The sequence below is a fragment of the Macaca fascicularis genome, chromosome 12, assembly GCF_037993035.2.
Source record: "Macaca fascicularis isolate 582-1 chromosome 12, T2T-MFA8v1.1".
NCBI classification, from domain to species: domain Eukaryota; kingdom Metazoa; phylum Chordata; class Mammalia; order Primates; family Cercopithecidae; genus Macaca; species Macaca fascicularis.
In genome coordinates this window covers 105616776-105632532 of record NC_088386.1, presented here as the reverse complement: position 1 = coordinate 105632532, position 15757 = coordinate 105616776, and the positions used below count along the sequence as shown (strand labels likewise).

The 15757-nt window shown below is 39.9% G+C and overlaps 1 protein-coding gene across 25 annotated transcripts in view; it reads right to left on the bottom strand.

The window, feature by feature from the left end:
- UNC80 (unc-80 homolog, NALCN channel complex subunit) overlaps positions 1-15121 on the bottom strand; it is a 230607-nt gene extending 215486 nt beyond the window's left edge. For 24 of the 25 annotated variants that reach the window (XR_012421433.1, XR_012421434.1, XR_012421435.1 and 21 more), the window contains exons 1-5: positions 14522-15121; positions 13534-13582; positions 10594-10750; positions 9073-9374; positions 126-249 (exon numbers count right to left, since the gene is read on the bottom strand). Coding sequence is in view for 20 of the 25 variants with exons in the window: in XM_005574149.4 (XP_005574206.3) it covers positions 126-249; positions 9073-9374; positions 10594-10750; positions 13534-13582; positions 14522-14613 (724 nt within the window). In the remaining 5 variants the exon portion in view is untranslated. The remainder of the gene's footprint in view (positions 1-125; positions 250-9072; positions 9375-10593; positions 10751-13533; positions 13583-14521) is intronic. The other variant, XM_065526009.2, reaches the window with a different exon arrangement.
- Positions 15122-15757: the final 636 nt, after the last annotated feature.

Here is a 15757-nt window from a genome sequence, read left to right as displayed (position 1 = left end):
TTAAATAACTCCATGGAGATATTTGCTTCTTTTTGACTTCTTAGAGGCAAATTATCCCATCACTCTAACTACTACGTGTGAGGGAATCCGCTAAAACTGTCCCGCTGAGTGTCCAAGTTACAAACCTGTAATGATGTTCCTGATGGGCTTCACCAGTGCGGTGAAGCCAGAGACTTCGGGCTGTCTGTGTTCCCACATGGGCTGCCATATGACAAGCCCACTGGCCAGACGGAAGGTGAGGTCAGATTCCTAGGGGGGAAGAGAAGATCTATGTCCAATAACTGACATGTAACAACTGCTTAAAGGGACCAATCAATGCAAGGATTAATATCATTCATAAGGTTATTTTCAGAGTGGATTTATCTGCCAAACCTTCTCTCATCAGTCAGATGAATGTTTCTAGAGTAAACCAATGACCAAAAGTTATCACTGCAATTACTATGAAAATCCCAGTTGTCTGCTTTATCCAAAACTAATGACCAATCAAAACATAGCTTTGGGCAAAGCATTGAATACACAAACTATTGTTTTTTGTTTGCAGTGGTTGAAACTTGTTTTTTTCAGGAGTCTTGGCAGATCTCTTCACTTTGGTTATTATTATCATTCCTCTTAATTATTTAACTGTCCTTACTTCTCCCTTATAAGGCAAAATACTCAGATAATGGCTATTTTGACATTCTATTATCCAGTCCATCTCTTTTCTTACATTTTAGGGAATCAGGCACATATAATTTGACCCTTCATAGTGTATTATTTTGTAATGTTGTCTTCTTAATAACCTTTAATTTCTTGAGGGCAAGGATAAATCAAGCATTCTCCTTCCCTCTCAGCCTCGAGCATCATCACAATGTTTATCATAGCATTAGGAACTGGGTACACAACAGATACTCAATAAATACTTGCTGAATAGGGCTGACTTTATAACCCATACTCACTCAATTTATCTGTGATTCAAAGTATCTTTCAAGAGCATATCCTCTGCTATCATATTGTATAAGTACAAATATGTGACATTCTGAGATTATATCTTAAACACCTCAGTCTCTCAAAACAATGTAAAGATAGAAGTAGAGAATGTGATCCCAGATTAACGAATACAGCTGAGATCCAGGAGCTCATTTACAGCAGTGATTTGCAACCCCAGCTTGCATATTATAATCACCAGGGGAGCTTTTAAACCTAAGAGGCCTAGGTATCACTTACCTCTCCTACCCAGACCCATTAAATTAGAATCCTGTGAGATTTTCTAATATCCCCCGATGACTCTCACACATAGCTGGGGTTGGAAACCATTGAGATTGAAGGAAAAGAACTCAGAAGCAACTGGAAAAATAGAAAAAGAAAAGCAACTCTGTACCTAGTAAAAAGAAACCTAAAGGCTAGACTGGGATTCTGACACCACTTGGCAACAGAGCCACACAGTTCCCACAATGGGAAAGTCTCTAGAATTCCCTGTGGAAGTATTAGAAAAGCACATAAAGCATTTGGTTAAATTCATTCTGCATATATTCTGTAAATATTTATAGAACACCTACCATATACCCGGTACTATTCTAGGTTTTAAATGCAACAGTGAACAAGGCATACAAAAATCTCTGTTCATAGTGTAGAGAGGAAGTGAAGGGCTGTCTCAGACAAAGTGTTGTCATTTTAGACCAGAGAATCAGGTGAAGCCTTATTGAGAAAGTGACATTTGAGTAAAGTTCGGAATGAAATGAAGGAGCTGTCATGTGGCTATCTCCAGGAAAAGTATTCCATGAAAGAGGATCAGCAAACACAAAGGCCCTAAATGTGCCTAGTGTGTTCAGAAATAGCCAAGAGACTGTGTGCCTAGAGTCAAGTGAATGTGAGAAAAGTAGAAAAAAAATGGGAGAAGTCATTGAGTGCCAGATAATATACTGCCTGATAGGTCTTGATAAGGACTTTAGCAATTATTAAGATGGGAAGCCACTGGAAGGTTTCAAGTAGCAGAGTGACATGATTGGATGTATATTTTAATAGGTTCACTCAGGCTGTTGAAAATAGTTTGAGAAAGGGCAACAGTGAAAGAAGAGACTATTTTGGAAGCTATTGTTATCATCTAGGTGAAAGATGATTAGACAGGGGTACTAATAGAGGGCAAAATGATAAGTGGTAGATTCTCAATGCATTTTGAAGATACAACTTACAGAAATTGCTAATTGTCTGGATGTGGAGTGTGAGAGAAAAAGATGTCAAGGATTTTTGGCTTTGCAATTAAGAAAGATAGGTAAGATGAAGTAGGAGCAGGTTTGGGGATTTCAGAAGCCTAGTTTTAGACATGTTAAGTTTGAGATCTCTGTTAAACATTAAGCTAGAGATACCGAGTAAGCAGTTAGACAGACAGCTGTGAAGTTAAGAGGAGAGTAACCCAAATTCCCTTGGAATGGACACGACGAAGTATGCATGGTATTGTATGTAGAAACAGGAAATTAACATTAAGCAAATCTTATTAGATTTGTCTCCACAAATACAGGAAACCAAACCTCAATTGACCTTGTTTTAATGATTTATTGGTTTCTGAGCTCAGTCCTTTTCCATGTTTCTCATGAGAAATGTTAACACAAGTAAAACTCCAGTGGAAACTGCAGCAGGGAGTGATCTCTCTTGTACTGAAATCCTGGGCTTTAACATCTGATCTATTAGCATGACACAGCACTCACTGATGGTCATGGCCATCATTTTGTTTTACTTGATACATCTCCAAGTAGATTGTATATTTCTTGAATACAAGTTGAGATCTCCTTCTTCTGTGCACTTCCTCGAACATCAATACAATACCAAACTAACATGTTCATTAATTGAACATGTTTTACCTTCTCCAAATAAATCCAATCACTCTTCAGACCTGAATGCCTGCAGCACCTGTGGCCTTCTCTTGTGCTGGTATCTTCCTTTGTAAGTCTTCCTAACTTGGATGAATGTATAAACTCTGGGCCTCTAATGTCTCTTCTAGAGTTTCTTTTAATAGAACACACAATGCTATGTATACATACACAAGCAGAAACTCAATAACTGGAGAGGACACTCTTTATCATCCAAACAGTTGTGAAGCAGGTAGTCTAGAAGGTCCTGAGAAAAGCCAGAAATGTAAGCACATATAGAGGTAATATCCCCACATTTCAGATACTTTTCTTGCTTTCACTGAGAACCTGTTTCCATGATGACATAAAGCAATTCTGAATGTATTTACTAGTAGCTTTGAGAGATTTAAAGAAACAACTATTATTTTAAGTTCTATTTTAAAGTTGTTTACTTTACACATATGGATTTTGTTAAAATCTCCTGAAGGGCTTGCTTTTTATTTTATTTCTTGCTGTTACTCCAGGACATTGAACAATAGTTAGCATATAGCAGGCACTCGATAAGTATTTGTTGAAAAAATAAGTGAACATGACAAAATCATGACAACGTTGATACCATATTTAAAGAAGATGCCTTAGTTTAACAAACATTCATCATTTTTCATTGATAAAATTAAATTTGGTCTAAAATTAATAATATATTACACAGGATTTTCAGACTGTGAATTTTATATAAACTATTTTAGCTAATTATAAATTAAAAGAATATAAAATATGCATTGAATAATACACTGTGTTACAAAAGCATTAGTCATTTATATTAGGTTTATTTACAAATTAGTGAACTAATTTATTCACTTAATATTATTTAAATACCTATTAAACACAGATACTATGTTAGTTATCATGTGTACAATGATAATTCCTACAAACAGACCATTTAGAATCTAGTGGGGGAGACAGCCACATAAAGAGATGATAATAAACAAAGTATAAAAATAAAGCTGTACCTAGAATATTATGGAAGTAGAGAAAGAGGGAAAGATGGATCTCAAATGAAGTCCTAAAGGATAAGTAGGAGTTTTCTAGAAAGAGAAGTCAGGTATGAGGGCATTCCAGTCAGCAAGACCAACATGAGAAAAGATCTGAAAAAAAGTATGCTATGTTCTTGGGGAGACTTCAAACGTCTGGAGTTCACAGACAGGAGAAGTAGTCAGACAGGTCATAGAGGGCCCAGTTTACCAGACTAAGAAGCTGGAGTTGTACTCTCTGTATGATGAGAAATCACCAAATTATTTTAAGTATGTTGGTGATATTGTCTACATTTTTGATAGGTCACCTTGGTGTTGAGGTTAGATTTTATGAGACAAGCCAGGAGACTGAATCTAGTAAGAAAATGGTCGAAGTAAACAGTCCATGTAAGATATGATAAAAGCTTGGGTTAAGGTAGTTAAGTAGGAATGAAAAATATGTAATAAATTTGGGAAATATTTAGGATAAAAAATGAGTAGGACTCTGTGATTAGTGGAATATGCAAGTAAGGATGAGGGATAGTGAAAGGTAGTTTGAGTTTTTGTGAATACATCCATTATCTAAAATATAGAATCTAGGGACGGGGCTCATTACAGGTGCAGTTTGAATTTCCCATGGATTATCTATTTGGAAAAGTCATTTGACAATTTGGTCTAACAGGCAAAGATAGGAGCCTGGATTTGAAATGTATAATTAGGTGACCTCAGCATGCAGGACACACATGGTAAATGAAGCCGAAGGAAGTCTTCCTAGGAGAAAGGAGAGTGAAAAGAACAAAGCGTGAAGAATGCATCTCTGGGGAGCCCCAGTGTTAAAGGGGCAGACAGAAAAGATGAGCTCTCAATAGAGATAGAGCAGACAGAGTCAGAGATGCAAGAAGAACCAGAAGGGTGTGGTGTCATCAGGAGAACTGAAAGAAAAGGGCATGATGGTAATTTCAAATGCAGCTGAGGTTTAATGAAATGAGGGCTGCAAATAGAGATTAGATTCAACAACTCAGAGGTTGTTCATGACCTGAGTGGAAAAAAAAAAGAAAACAAAAAAAACCTCTGGTACAGAAACCTAAAAAACTGTAGTTTTATACAAAATCAGATGGGATTGGGTTTAAATTCCATCTTGGTTACTCACAATCTTTACTATTATCTCTATGGACCTCAATTTCCCTTCTGGTAAAATGGAGAAAAGATACACACATCCTGTGGGTAGTTGTAAAAATTAGAAATGATAGTGAAAATATTCTGTCACATAATAAAGCAACTAGAAGCAAGAATAAAAGATTGAAGAGTAAATAAATGGGAGGTGAGGATATGGAGGCATGGGTTCATGCTTTGATTAAATTTTGGGCTCCCATGCCTCCTACAGCACCATGTCTTATACAAGCCCCATCCTGCAACACTAAGTGCTGAGTGGGAACCTGAGGGGGAAAATCAAGGAAAGGACTGACAAGTGGGGCAGCACGGCACACTGGGTTTAGAGACCACGGTGTTGCAGAAACATTAGTCTGGATGGTTGTGTGGTTTCCCCAGCAGCATGCAGATTTCTGGGTGGGGATAGAAAATGTGAATTTTGGCCGGGCGCGGTGGCTCAAGCCTGTAATCCCAGCACTTTGGGAGGCCGAGATGGGCGGATCACGAGGTCAGAAAATCGAGACCATCCTGGCTAACACGGTGAAACCCCGTCTCTACTAAGAAATACAAAAACTAGCCGGGCGAGGTGGCAGTGCCTGTAGTCCCAGCTACTCGGGAGGCTGAGGCCCGAGAATGGCGTGAACCCGGGAGGCGGAGCTTGCAGTGAGCTGAGATCCGGCCACTGCATTCCAGCCTGGGCTACAGAGAGAGACTCAGTCTCAAAAAAAAAAAAAAAAAAAAAAAAAAAAAATGTGAATTTTGGTCTTGATCTGGAGTTGGAGTCATGAAAGACAACTGCAAAGAAGCATAGGGATAAAAGGATGTTAATGATGCTGGTGAGGGGAAGTTTACATGGGTAGGGAAAGACGATAGGCTCCAACAGAGCCTGATAACGGCAGGCAAATGAAAGATGTAAGGCAGTGGCTCTCAATCAGGACCAATTCCCTTCCACACACCCATCTGTGAACATTTGGCAACATTTGGAGTCATCTGTGGTTGGCACAACTCAGGGGCAATGGGTTGTTACTGGCATCTAATGGATGGAGGCCAGAGACTCTACTAAATATCCTACAATGCATTGAACAGTGTCCCACAACAAAGAATTATCTGGCCCCAAATGCCAACAGTGCCAAGGCCGAGAAATCCTGATCTAGAGACTGTACATTCCCAACAACTTGAAAAAACCAGATATCTCTCAAGCAGAGAAGGCCTTATGGCAAAAATTATCAAATGAATACTTTTTATTCTCTACAGCATCAAGAACAATGCTTTCCTCATAGCAATGACAAAATGATGAAACTATAATGATAATATAATAATATAATACAAAATGATAAAAATGTTATTAATACCACTAACAATAATTGTTTATGTATATCAACCACTGTGTAGTATTTTGTATGAATTGTCTTACTCCTTTTTAAATGCTCCATTCCCAAGCTATAAGTTAAACATGAGGATCTTCAGCCAGCTTTTCCAATTATTTGAGTAGTCTCTCCTGAAAGGAGACCTTGCTTCTTTTCTACTAATAATACATAATACCAGCAGCAATAAAATACCAACACTAAAGACAACTAACATTTGTTAATGACTTTCTTTGTATCAGGTTGAATACTATAACTTGTTCAATCTTCACAATGCCCTATACATTTATTCTTAGGTCCAATTTATATTTGAGAAAATGGAGGTTTATAGAAATTATTTGCACAATCTCTTATAGAGCGCAGCAGGCACTGGATTCAAATACAGGCCTATCTGTTTCCAAAACTTAGACACCCATCCATGTCTTAAAAATAAAATTACAGCCACCCTGGGCACTCCTATATTTCCACATTTTTCCAGGTGATATTTGTCAACATATAAACATCTTTTTGGGGCTACTTTTTAAGAAGACTTCTCTCCTGTCCTCTCCATTTTAACGGCTTCATTTCTAAATATGCTGTTTTTAGCACTTGGATCAGCTTCTGATAATGACAAGTCTACTCAGTGTGTCAGTCATTAAATATTTATTGAGAGCCTCATATACGACAGACACTATTTGAGACACTAGAGATACAGCTGTCATCAGGAAAGGCAGACTCCCTTCACTCAAGGATTTCTGTTCAGTGAGGCTGAAGGGCAACAAACATGCAGACAAATGCATAAATAATTCCAGCTTCTGGTAAGTGCTAACAAGGAAAAAAATGTAGGATAGCTTGCTAGTTGCTCGAGAGTAGCCAGGGAAGTACTTTCTGAAGTGTTGCCATTTGAGTTGTGAGTAAACCAATGACAAGTACATGGCCATGTGAAAATCTGAGTGTAGAAGGTAGGGTCAGTGTTTCAAGTTGAAAAAAACAGTGCAAGGATCTGAACACAAAAATGCACTTGTCAAGTTTGAGCATGAGCCTCCCACAAGCCTGAAGGGGGTTAGTGAATGAGAGAAAGGCCAGTGAGATAGAGGGAGTTGAGGCCCAGGAGGTACGCAGGGGTAGGTCCTGCAGGGCTCACAGGCCAGGTGGACAGTCCCTATTAAAGCAGAGCTTCTTACTAAGTATCACCTGTATAAAATACTTTAAAATGGAAAGCTAGAGATTTTAAAATGGCAATTTAATTTGACTTGACACCTAAAGAGTTTAGTATGTTTGATGGGCAATGCGGTCAGTGTATGTGTTGCATTTTGGGAATTTATAGGTAGTTTCAAATCTATTTCTCCTAGCAATGGGGAGAGTTAACGGAAAGTGAATTTTTTAGGAAACTAAAAATGAATGAAAATACTCTCTAGTCTGTTCCCTTCATGGTGACTGTTAATGTTCAGAACCACCTTCATAAATACATTGCTAACTTGAACCACAGTTAACTTGATCCATTCACTGGATTATAATATTCTATTAAAGAGTAGATGAACATATCAATTCTTATCTTAGCACTTAAGTGAAATTTGTTAATTTATTCATTCACAGAAGTAACAAATAGTTCTTGATTTCTTTTCATGCATTGGAACTGCCGTGTCTGTCTTACATATACTCACCCTGTGTTACAGCAACTGAGGGGTTAAGTAATATCAACAAAATCACACAGCTAAAAAGTGGTGGCACAGTGATTTCAAATTATATTGTCTCCTCCAAGTGGATATGATTGTATTTTGAGATAACTGGTTTCCATGTAATCCTATGTTTTGTATTTTAAGCATTTAAAAATATTTTAAAAAGCAATTCTTAGGCTATACCCAACTGTCTAAAAGTCTACAGAACATAACAAGTTAAAACTTACTTTTTTTCGTTTTGAGACAGTCTCGCTTTGTCACCCAGGCTGGAGTGCAGTGGCATGTTCTAGGTTCACTGCAGCCTGTGCCTCCCAGGTTCAAGAGATTCTCCTGCCTCAGCCTCCTGAGTAGCTGGGGCTACAGGTGTGCACCATTACGCCTGGCTAAATTTTGTATGGAGTTTTGCCATGTTGGCCAGGCTGGCCTGCAACTCCTGACCTCAAGTGATTCACCTGCCTCCACTTCCCAAAGTTCTAGGATTACAGGCGTGAGCCACCACACCCCACTAAAATTTAGACGCTGTATTATAAGAGAGGTAGTTACAAGGTGCTATAAAAATGCGAAGGAGGTAGTAATGAAGTCTAGATGGTGAGGTCCAAGGAATAGCTTCATGTTAAAGATGACATTAAAGTTGCAGTTTGAACACTATGACAAGAATAGAGGGGTGAAAGGAGAGTACAGCAATCAGCAAGGGCATATTCAGAGAACGGCTGCCATGGTTTCAAATGCTGGATCATGAGGTGGACAGTAGGGACCAATAGTCTATAAATCAAGAAAGCAATTTAAACCCTACGTCATAGTTGATCTTTTATTTTATGTTTAATATGTTAGGCATTATGGTGAGGCAGAGGGAGAACCACTGAGGATTTTTTAAGTAGGTAAAAGCTATGTGGAAATTTGTGTTTTTGAAGCAATGTTCAGTAGTTTAACACAGAAATAAAGTTCTCCATGCCCTGACTTGCTGTAAGGTCATACAAAGACATGCCCAACCAAATATGGAAATATCATTTGAAGTCTATCCTCACCACATCTCCACCCACTCCAGCTCTAACACTGGGTTTCTGCTTACCTTGATCCTGTGTACCAGGGGAGCAAACAGAAACACGAAGAGCTCCACGGTAGCCATGGAGTTCTGGAAGATCTTTCTTCGGTTGTTCTCTTCTTCGTCATTAGAGCTGCTTTGGCAAGGCTGCCCTGGAGAACCCTGGTTTTCAACCTGGTGGATGAAAGCACTGCTGCTTCCACCCCAGCTGGAGCCTCGGTCTGTACCCCCAAATCGCTCATTGTTGCAGTCCTGGGGGGCCTCCAGAAGCATCCAGTGTAGAGTGTGAAGGAGCTTTGTCTCAGCAACACCCAATTTATCCTGGTGGCCTGCAGGGGACAATTACACAGGCAGGTTAAGGCAAACTCTGTGACCAGAGCAATAGATGTCAACGTTGGGTCTGGGAAGAATATCCCTGCTTTCTCTACACTTCTTACAACCACTGCTAGCAGGGCTCGTTCTTGTTTTTTGGACTCCCCTACTGGCTGTAATCTCCGCAGAATGATATGCTGCCATGGGGGCAGAAACTGCTGAATCACTTTTCTTCAGTTAGGTACCCAAATATATTTCCAAATAGGCAGCATAGTGGTTAAAAATATAGGCTCTGAAGATAAAAGCGATCCTATTTTAGACAATGTGACCTAGAAAGGTCCCTCTATGAAGTAATATTTGAGCAGAGGCTCAAACAAGGGGAGGAAATGGGGTGGAGAAGAGTATGTACACTAACGTGGGGTACATGGGTAGGACACATTGCCAGATGAGAATAGCAATCTGTAAAATATTATAAAAAATAGTTCTTACGCACATGTGCACACATACTCACACACAGTACTACAAAGTTGGAAAATGTGTGAGGCAAATATGCCCAGTTCATGAGAGTGGTTGCTTTAGGAACTGAGAGAACAAAAAGGATGACCTTGGCTAGGACTCATCTTGGGCAGGTGAAGGTCTTAGCTTACCTCTAATATTTTAACTTTGTTGATGTTGTTGTTTGTTTGTTTGTTTTTGAGACGGAGTCTCACTTTGTCGCCTAGGCTGGAATGCAGTGGTGTGATCCCAGCTAACCGCAACCTCCACCTCCCAGATTCAAGTGATTCTCCTGCCTCAGCCTCCCAAGTAGCTGGGATTACAGGTGCGCACCACCACGCCTGGCTAATTTTGTAGTTTTAGTAGAGACGGGGTTTCACCATGTTGACCAGGCTGGTCTCAAACTCCCGACCTCATGTGATCCACCTGCCTCAGCCTCCCAAAGTGGTGGGATTACAGGTATGAGCCACCACAACCAGCATATTTCAATATTTAAGAGGAGAAAATATTCATATATTACTTGTAAAATTAAAAAATTAAAAACAAGACAGCCAGTTTCTTTATTGGTAAAACGAAAATAATGATAGTATAAGTGTGAGGAGGATTTTGTGATAATTAAATGAGATAATAATGTATGCACAGTGCTTAAGAAAAGAGAAACTACTCAATACAGGTTACTATGATGAGTGTTGAACACAAAGGGCAATGACATGCAATAAAGAAGTAAGGCAGGGCACCAACCTAGCTTGTTTCGGTTTGAAAGCAGGGTTGCAGTGCAGTGGAGGACATGAGGCAAAGCAGCTTGCACCAGTTCCCATCTGGAAATGCTCTGAATGGCTTCAGAGAGAGCTGGAGAGAGGCCATGCAGCTTGTTTTCTACCAACACTCGCTCAAAGGACTGTAAATTCAAAAACAAAAACAATAAGAAAAGCCAAAATCCAAAACCATGTAAACTAAGAAACGGAAGATTCTGATTAGTGAAAAAATGAACAGCAAGGTACTGTACCCCTTAAAAGGTGCAAATTACTGGACCAAATTCTTTAGGGAGAACTCATTGCATTTTCTTGTATATGTTGATGTGCAATGGGTCAGTAATAATTTTCTATTATCTACCCATTTGCAGGCTTTTGAGCCAAAGTAAATGGCTTGAATTAACAAATGATTTTTATTTCTGTTAAAGTAAGCTTCCTCTAACAAATAGGAACAAAACATTTAACCTTATGAGATTTTTGGATGTATAGTTTATAAAATGTTGCTGAGTCATCCAAAAGGCTGTCACAACTGCAGACCAAAATGAGTTTTTTGTCAAAGTGTCTTGAGAAATAGAATTTATGTCAATTTCTTCAACTGGTGTTAACTAAGATATAACTTTTTCAAGGATTCTGATTTTGGAATCCCTGATTTATCTCATGGCTTGACAATGACCTGGCACAGAACACTCTCTACCTAATGCCTGGAACAATAAAAGATACTTAATATATCTGTGGAATAAAGAAAGAAAGAAAGGGAGAGCAGGAAGGAGGGAGGGAGGAGGAAAATAAGCCATCTTTACTTCGCTGATTATTAAATTTTCTATCCTTGCCAGAGATACTCAGAGAGTATCAGAGAGCGTAGCACTCCAGAACAAGTAACAACTCTGACCTACTCAATTATTTTTTTTTTCTTTTGAGAGAGGAGAGAATATCACTGTAAGGTGTTGGAGAAAATGTAGTTACCAAATATTAGAATAAATTTAATAAACGTTTGACTTGTAAGAACATGATTGGCACTTGATGCCCCAGTCAAGAAAATTATATAAATGTTCTATATAATAATCACAATACAAGTACCAAGTGTTCAAACTGTATTACTGGAATTATTACAATACCTATGAGAAAGACAGGTATCCTAATATGGCTTACTACAGAGATTTCCAAAGAAAACTTTTTACTTTTTGATTCAAAAAAAGAAAAATAAAAAATTCACCTTTATAATGAAGGGCACACTGATGTTTTGGCAAAGAGCATAATGAGAGATGTAATATTTTGCTTTAAGAAACTAGATAAAGGCCTTTAGATATGTTGGTGATATAAATACAAATATTATAAAATTCACCAGTCCTCAGGTATCTAAGTATTCATTAAGTAAAGGGTGTGTATATTAGAGACTAAAAGATTATAAAGAATCTATACACTCTAATGACTATACTGTAGAGGATGAGTTATGCATTTCATAATCTCAGAGTGTTCTGGGTAATGTCAGTTTCTCCTTAAGTGTCACTAATACAACTTTTAATATTTTTTTTTAAACTTGGGAAATTATTTTCTATATTGAGATCTATGTATCTCTATCCCTATCTATCTATCCATTAATGTAACTTACTATTTGATATTGTGTGACTACATTAAAAATGTCAGAAATATCTGTGCCAAGAACAGAGAAAAGTCAGGATTATTTTAAGCTAGTATAATTGTCAGCATGGTTAAGAAAGTCTGAGATTTCAAGTGTCAAATTACTCTAACAAGCTAAGTTCAACAACAAATTCCATTAAAAGGTCCTTATAAGAAAGTTATATTTAAAAAAAAAATGTGTTTGTGACAACATTGAAAGACAGGAGATGCAACGAAACAAATTCCTACATTGCATGGGCAGGTATGTGTTTAACTTTCCAGTTGGCTTCCATCAGAATTTTTTGCCCTAACACATCTCAGAGCTCCTTACCACAAGGTCATCCACGTAGCTATTCGTAAATATGCATGGCAATATCCAAATTGGTAGATTTCCATTTTTAGGTTATAATATATGCAATGTAAAGACTTTTAGGTAAGCTCCAAATATTAATGAAGGCTGTGAAAAGTCCATTTTAATTTTGCTTCATGATTTCATGTCTTATTTTCTCAATTTGTAAAATAAGAATTTATAGGGATATAAGATTCCCTTAGAATCTCAGGACAAATGCATTTTATTTTGTATAAATATTAGCAGTATTATTTTCACAATTATTTTATATTATTCATTTTTAGAATTGGAAAACATATGCAAGACATAAAAGTGCAGAGATGCATATATTTTGTTCAAGTAGTTCTTTCACAGGCACTCTATCATATGAACTTCCACTGTAAGTCTCAGTTTTGTTGATTAAGGATTCGACTTCACACTTGCAGGGGGCAAAAAAACCCTCCACCACCTGGTTCTCTGTTGTCTCTCTGCCTTCTCTTCTACCACTGGATCCCTCCTCACCCTTTCACTTATTCCCCAGTAGGTGCTAATTTCCTTTAACATGTTTCCTCTGCTCTTCCCTCAGCTGTCCTTCCCTCCCTTCCCCTTGTGTCTTTGGCCAAGGTTCACATTAATAGATAGATAAGCCTTATCTATCCATTGCTTATAAAACTCCCCTCCCTAGTGCTACCTAGTATCTCTTTTTGCTTAATTTTTCTCCATAGTGCTTACCACCATCTGGCTTACTATGTATATACTTATTTGTTTGTGGCTTGTCCCCTTTCTACTAGGATGTAAACACTCTATTTGTTTTTATCATTGCTTTGTTCCAGCACAGAGAATTGTGCCTGGCACACAGTGGGTGATCAATAATATTTGCCAAGTGAATTAATATATATAGTCCATTTGATTTAAAACCTGTCTTTGGGTTCAAACCACCACACAGAATAGGGAAATAATTATTAAATGGTGAAAATCACATACCACACAAGAAGCTTCATATTGCTTCCCCAGTTTGGGCCTCAAAAATGCACTGAAAAATTAATAGATATTTGTTAATAAACATAAGTAAAATTATTATTAAAGCATCCTTGTGACATATTTTTCAATGAATAAGACAGGGTGCTATGAAATTCAAATTTCATGCTTCCTTATAGCTTTTTAATGAGCAGGTGTTGAACAGCTGATGACATTTTCTTTTACGCGTGTAATTGCATATATGAAAGAGAAGTGGATCTCGATGGTTTTTGGTATCCACTCTTATTCTGAAGACTTTTAAGATTTTAAATCGTCAGTGGTCAGAAGTGGTGCATTACTTACATGTACAGCCATAATAAAAACTGAAAATTGAACACGGCTTGTGGGTCACGATTTCCAGAATCTAATTTCTTACCTGATAAATCTCTAAAATAACAATAATAATTAAAAAAAAAAAAAACCTTTTCTGTTTATTGGAATAGGTGTGAGGCCTTTCCAGGGTTAGGGGGGAGGGTCCCTTATCACAGATCCTCAGGAGCTTTAACTGGGGAGATTAATCTGAGCAAAATGGTTAACAAGTGGGCATAGCAGATATTCGCCAAACAGGAGCTGGAAAAACAACAGGTCACCGGGCTAGAATTACAGCAGGAGACGGAGGGGGAATTGGACGCAGGAGCACAACCAGTCATAATTATCTTTCCTAGTTCCCCGCCCCCTCTTCCCAGGCTCTCTGCCCTCCCACCCCCTAAAATAATGTATACATTTATTCGACAACTGCCAATCTGCTTGTCGTCAAACTTCACTGAAATATATATATACATATTTTAATGCGTGTTTTTAAGCGGGTGCAGAGGGCTTGTTTTCCAGCCCCAGAGAGGGAGCTGCAGGCTGTGGCGCGGCCTCAGCGGCGGCGGCGGCGGCGGCGGCGACCCGGGCGGCCCCGGGAGCGCCCCCAGCCCAGGGCGGCCCGCGGCGCGCCCTCTGCGCCCCTCACCTGGTTTGCCGCCACAGGAAGGTCTGGATGGGCAGGGGGATGCCACGGCCGCCGTCCTGCTCCTGGCCCTCGGAGCTCTTCCTCTTCACCATGATGGTGGCTCCCGGGAGTCCTACTGCAGGACCCAGCTCTGTCTCCTCGCTAGCCGCCGCCGCCGCCTCCTCCCGTTGCTCCCCCCAACTCTCATCCCCTCCTTCCCCGAGGCAGAGCCGGCTCTCTCCGCCCTGATCCCCCGTGCCTCTCCCCTCCCCCCACCCCTCCCCGCGCGTGGAACATGGCTGCGGGAGGAGGGGAGGGCTGGAGGAGCCGCGGAGCGAGGAGGGGGGCGCTCGGAGCAGCCGTCCGCCTCGCCGCCCCCGCACCCGCTCCCTGCTTTCAGCACCTCCCACTGTGGACAGCGGCCCGCGCCGGGCTGCACTGCCGGAGAAGCGAATCCGGGGCAGCTTGAGCCTCAGAGGTATGGCCCAAGAAGTCCGCGCTCCGCATCGCAGGCGCTGGTCCCCTGCGTGGCCTCTTCAGCCCCTGGAATTCGGCTTTCCCCGCTCCGAGCTGCACTCAGGAGTGTCCCCTGTCCTGCTTTCCGACCTCAGCATCCAAACTGTCACCGTCTGGGTAGGAGGAGCTTTGGGGAACCGCAGAGCAGTCACTAACCCTGGCATCATTCTCACCTCTAACAAGGAGGTCAGGAGTCCAGGGTTTAGCCAGAGGAACACATAAAAATTATTAAATGTGTAAACCAGGAAGGGGAGGCAGGCTTGGCAAGTGAGAGGAAGCTTGAAAGATCTCACATGTGAGAAGTTACTTTTATATGATAACCACAAGAAATAAACCTTTTGTTTTCTTAAAGCAGGAATACAAAGTTCCCAAAGTAACCAGTTGTGGATATCAGTTAATTGCAAAGTGAGGAAGAACATTTGAATCATGCTGTGAGGAAATGCGGTTTATTACAGTCCATTAAATGCAATTGGGTGATCCTGTTCGCCCACAGTTATAGCTACCATTTTCCTTCAGTTGTAATAGTCAAATGCCTATATGTTTTATATATATATATATTTGGATTGTTGTTAGATATATTATTTAGTAGTAAAACAAGTAGGCCGGGGAGGAGGGTGAGGTGGGGTGAAGCAATCGGAATAGTAACTACCTGCAATTCCTCCTCCTCCTCCTCCTTCCTCCTCCTCCTTCTCCCCTTCCTTCTTCCTCCTCCTCCTCCTCTTCTCCTTCTCTTTCTCCTTC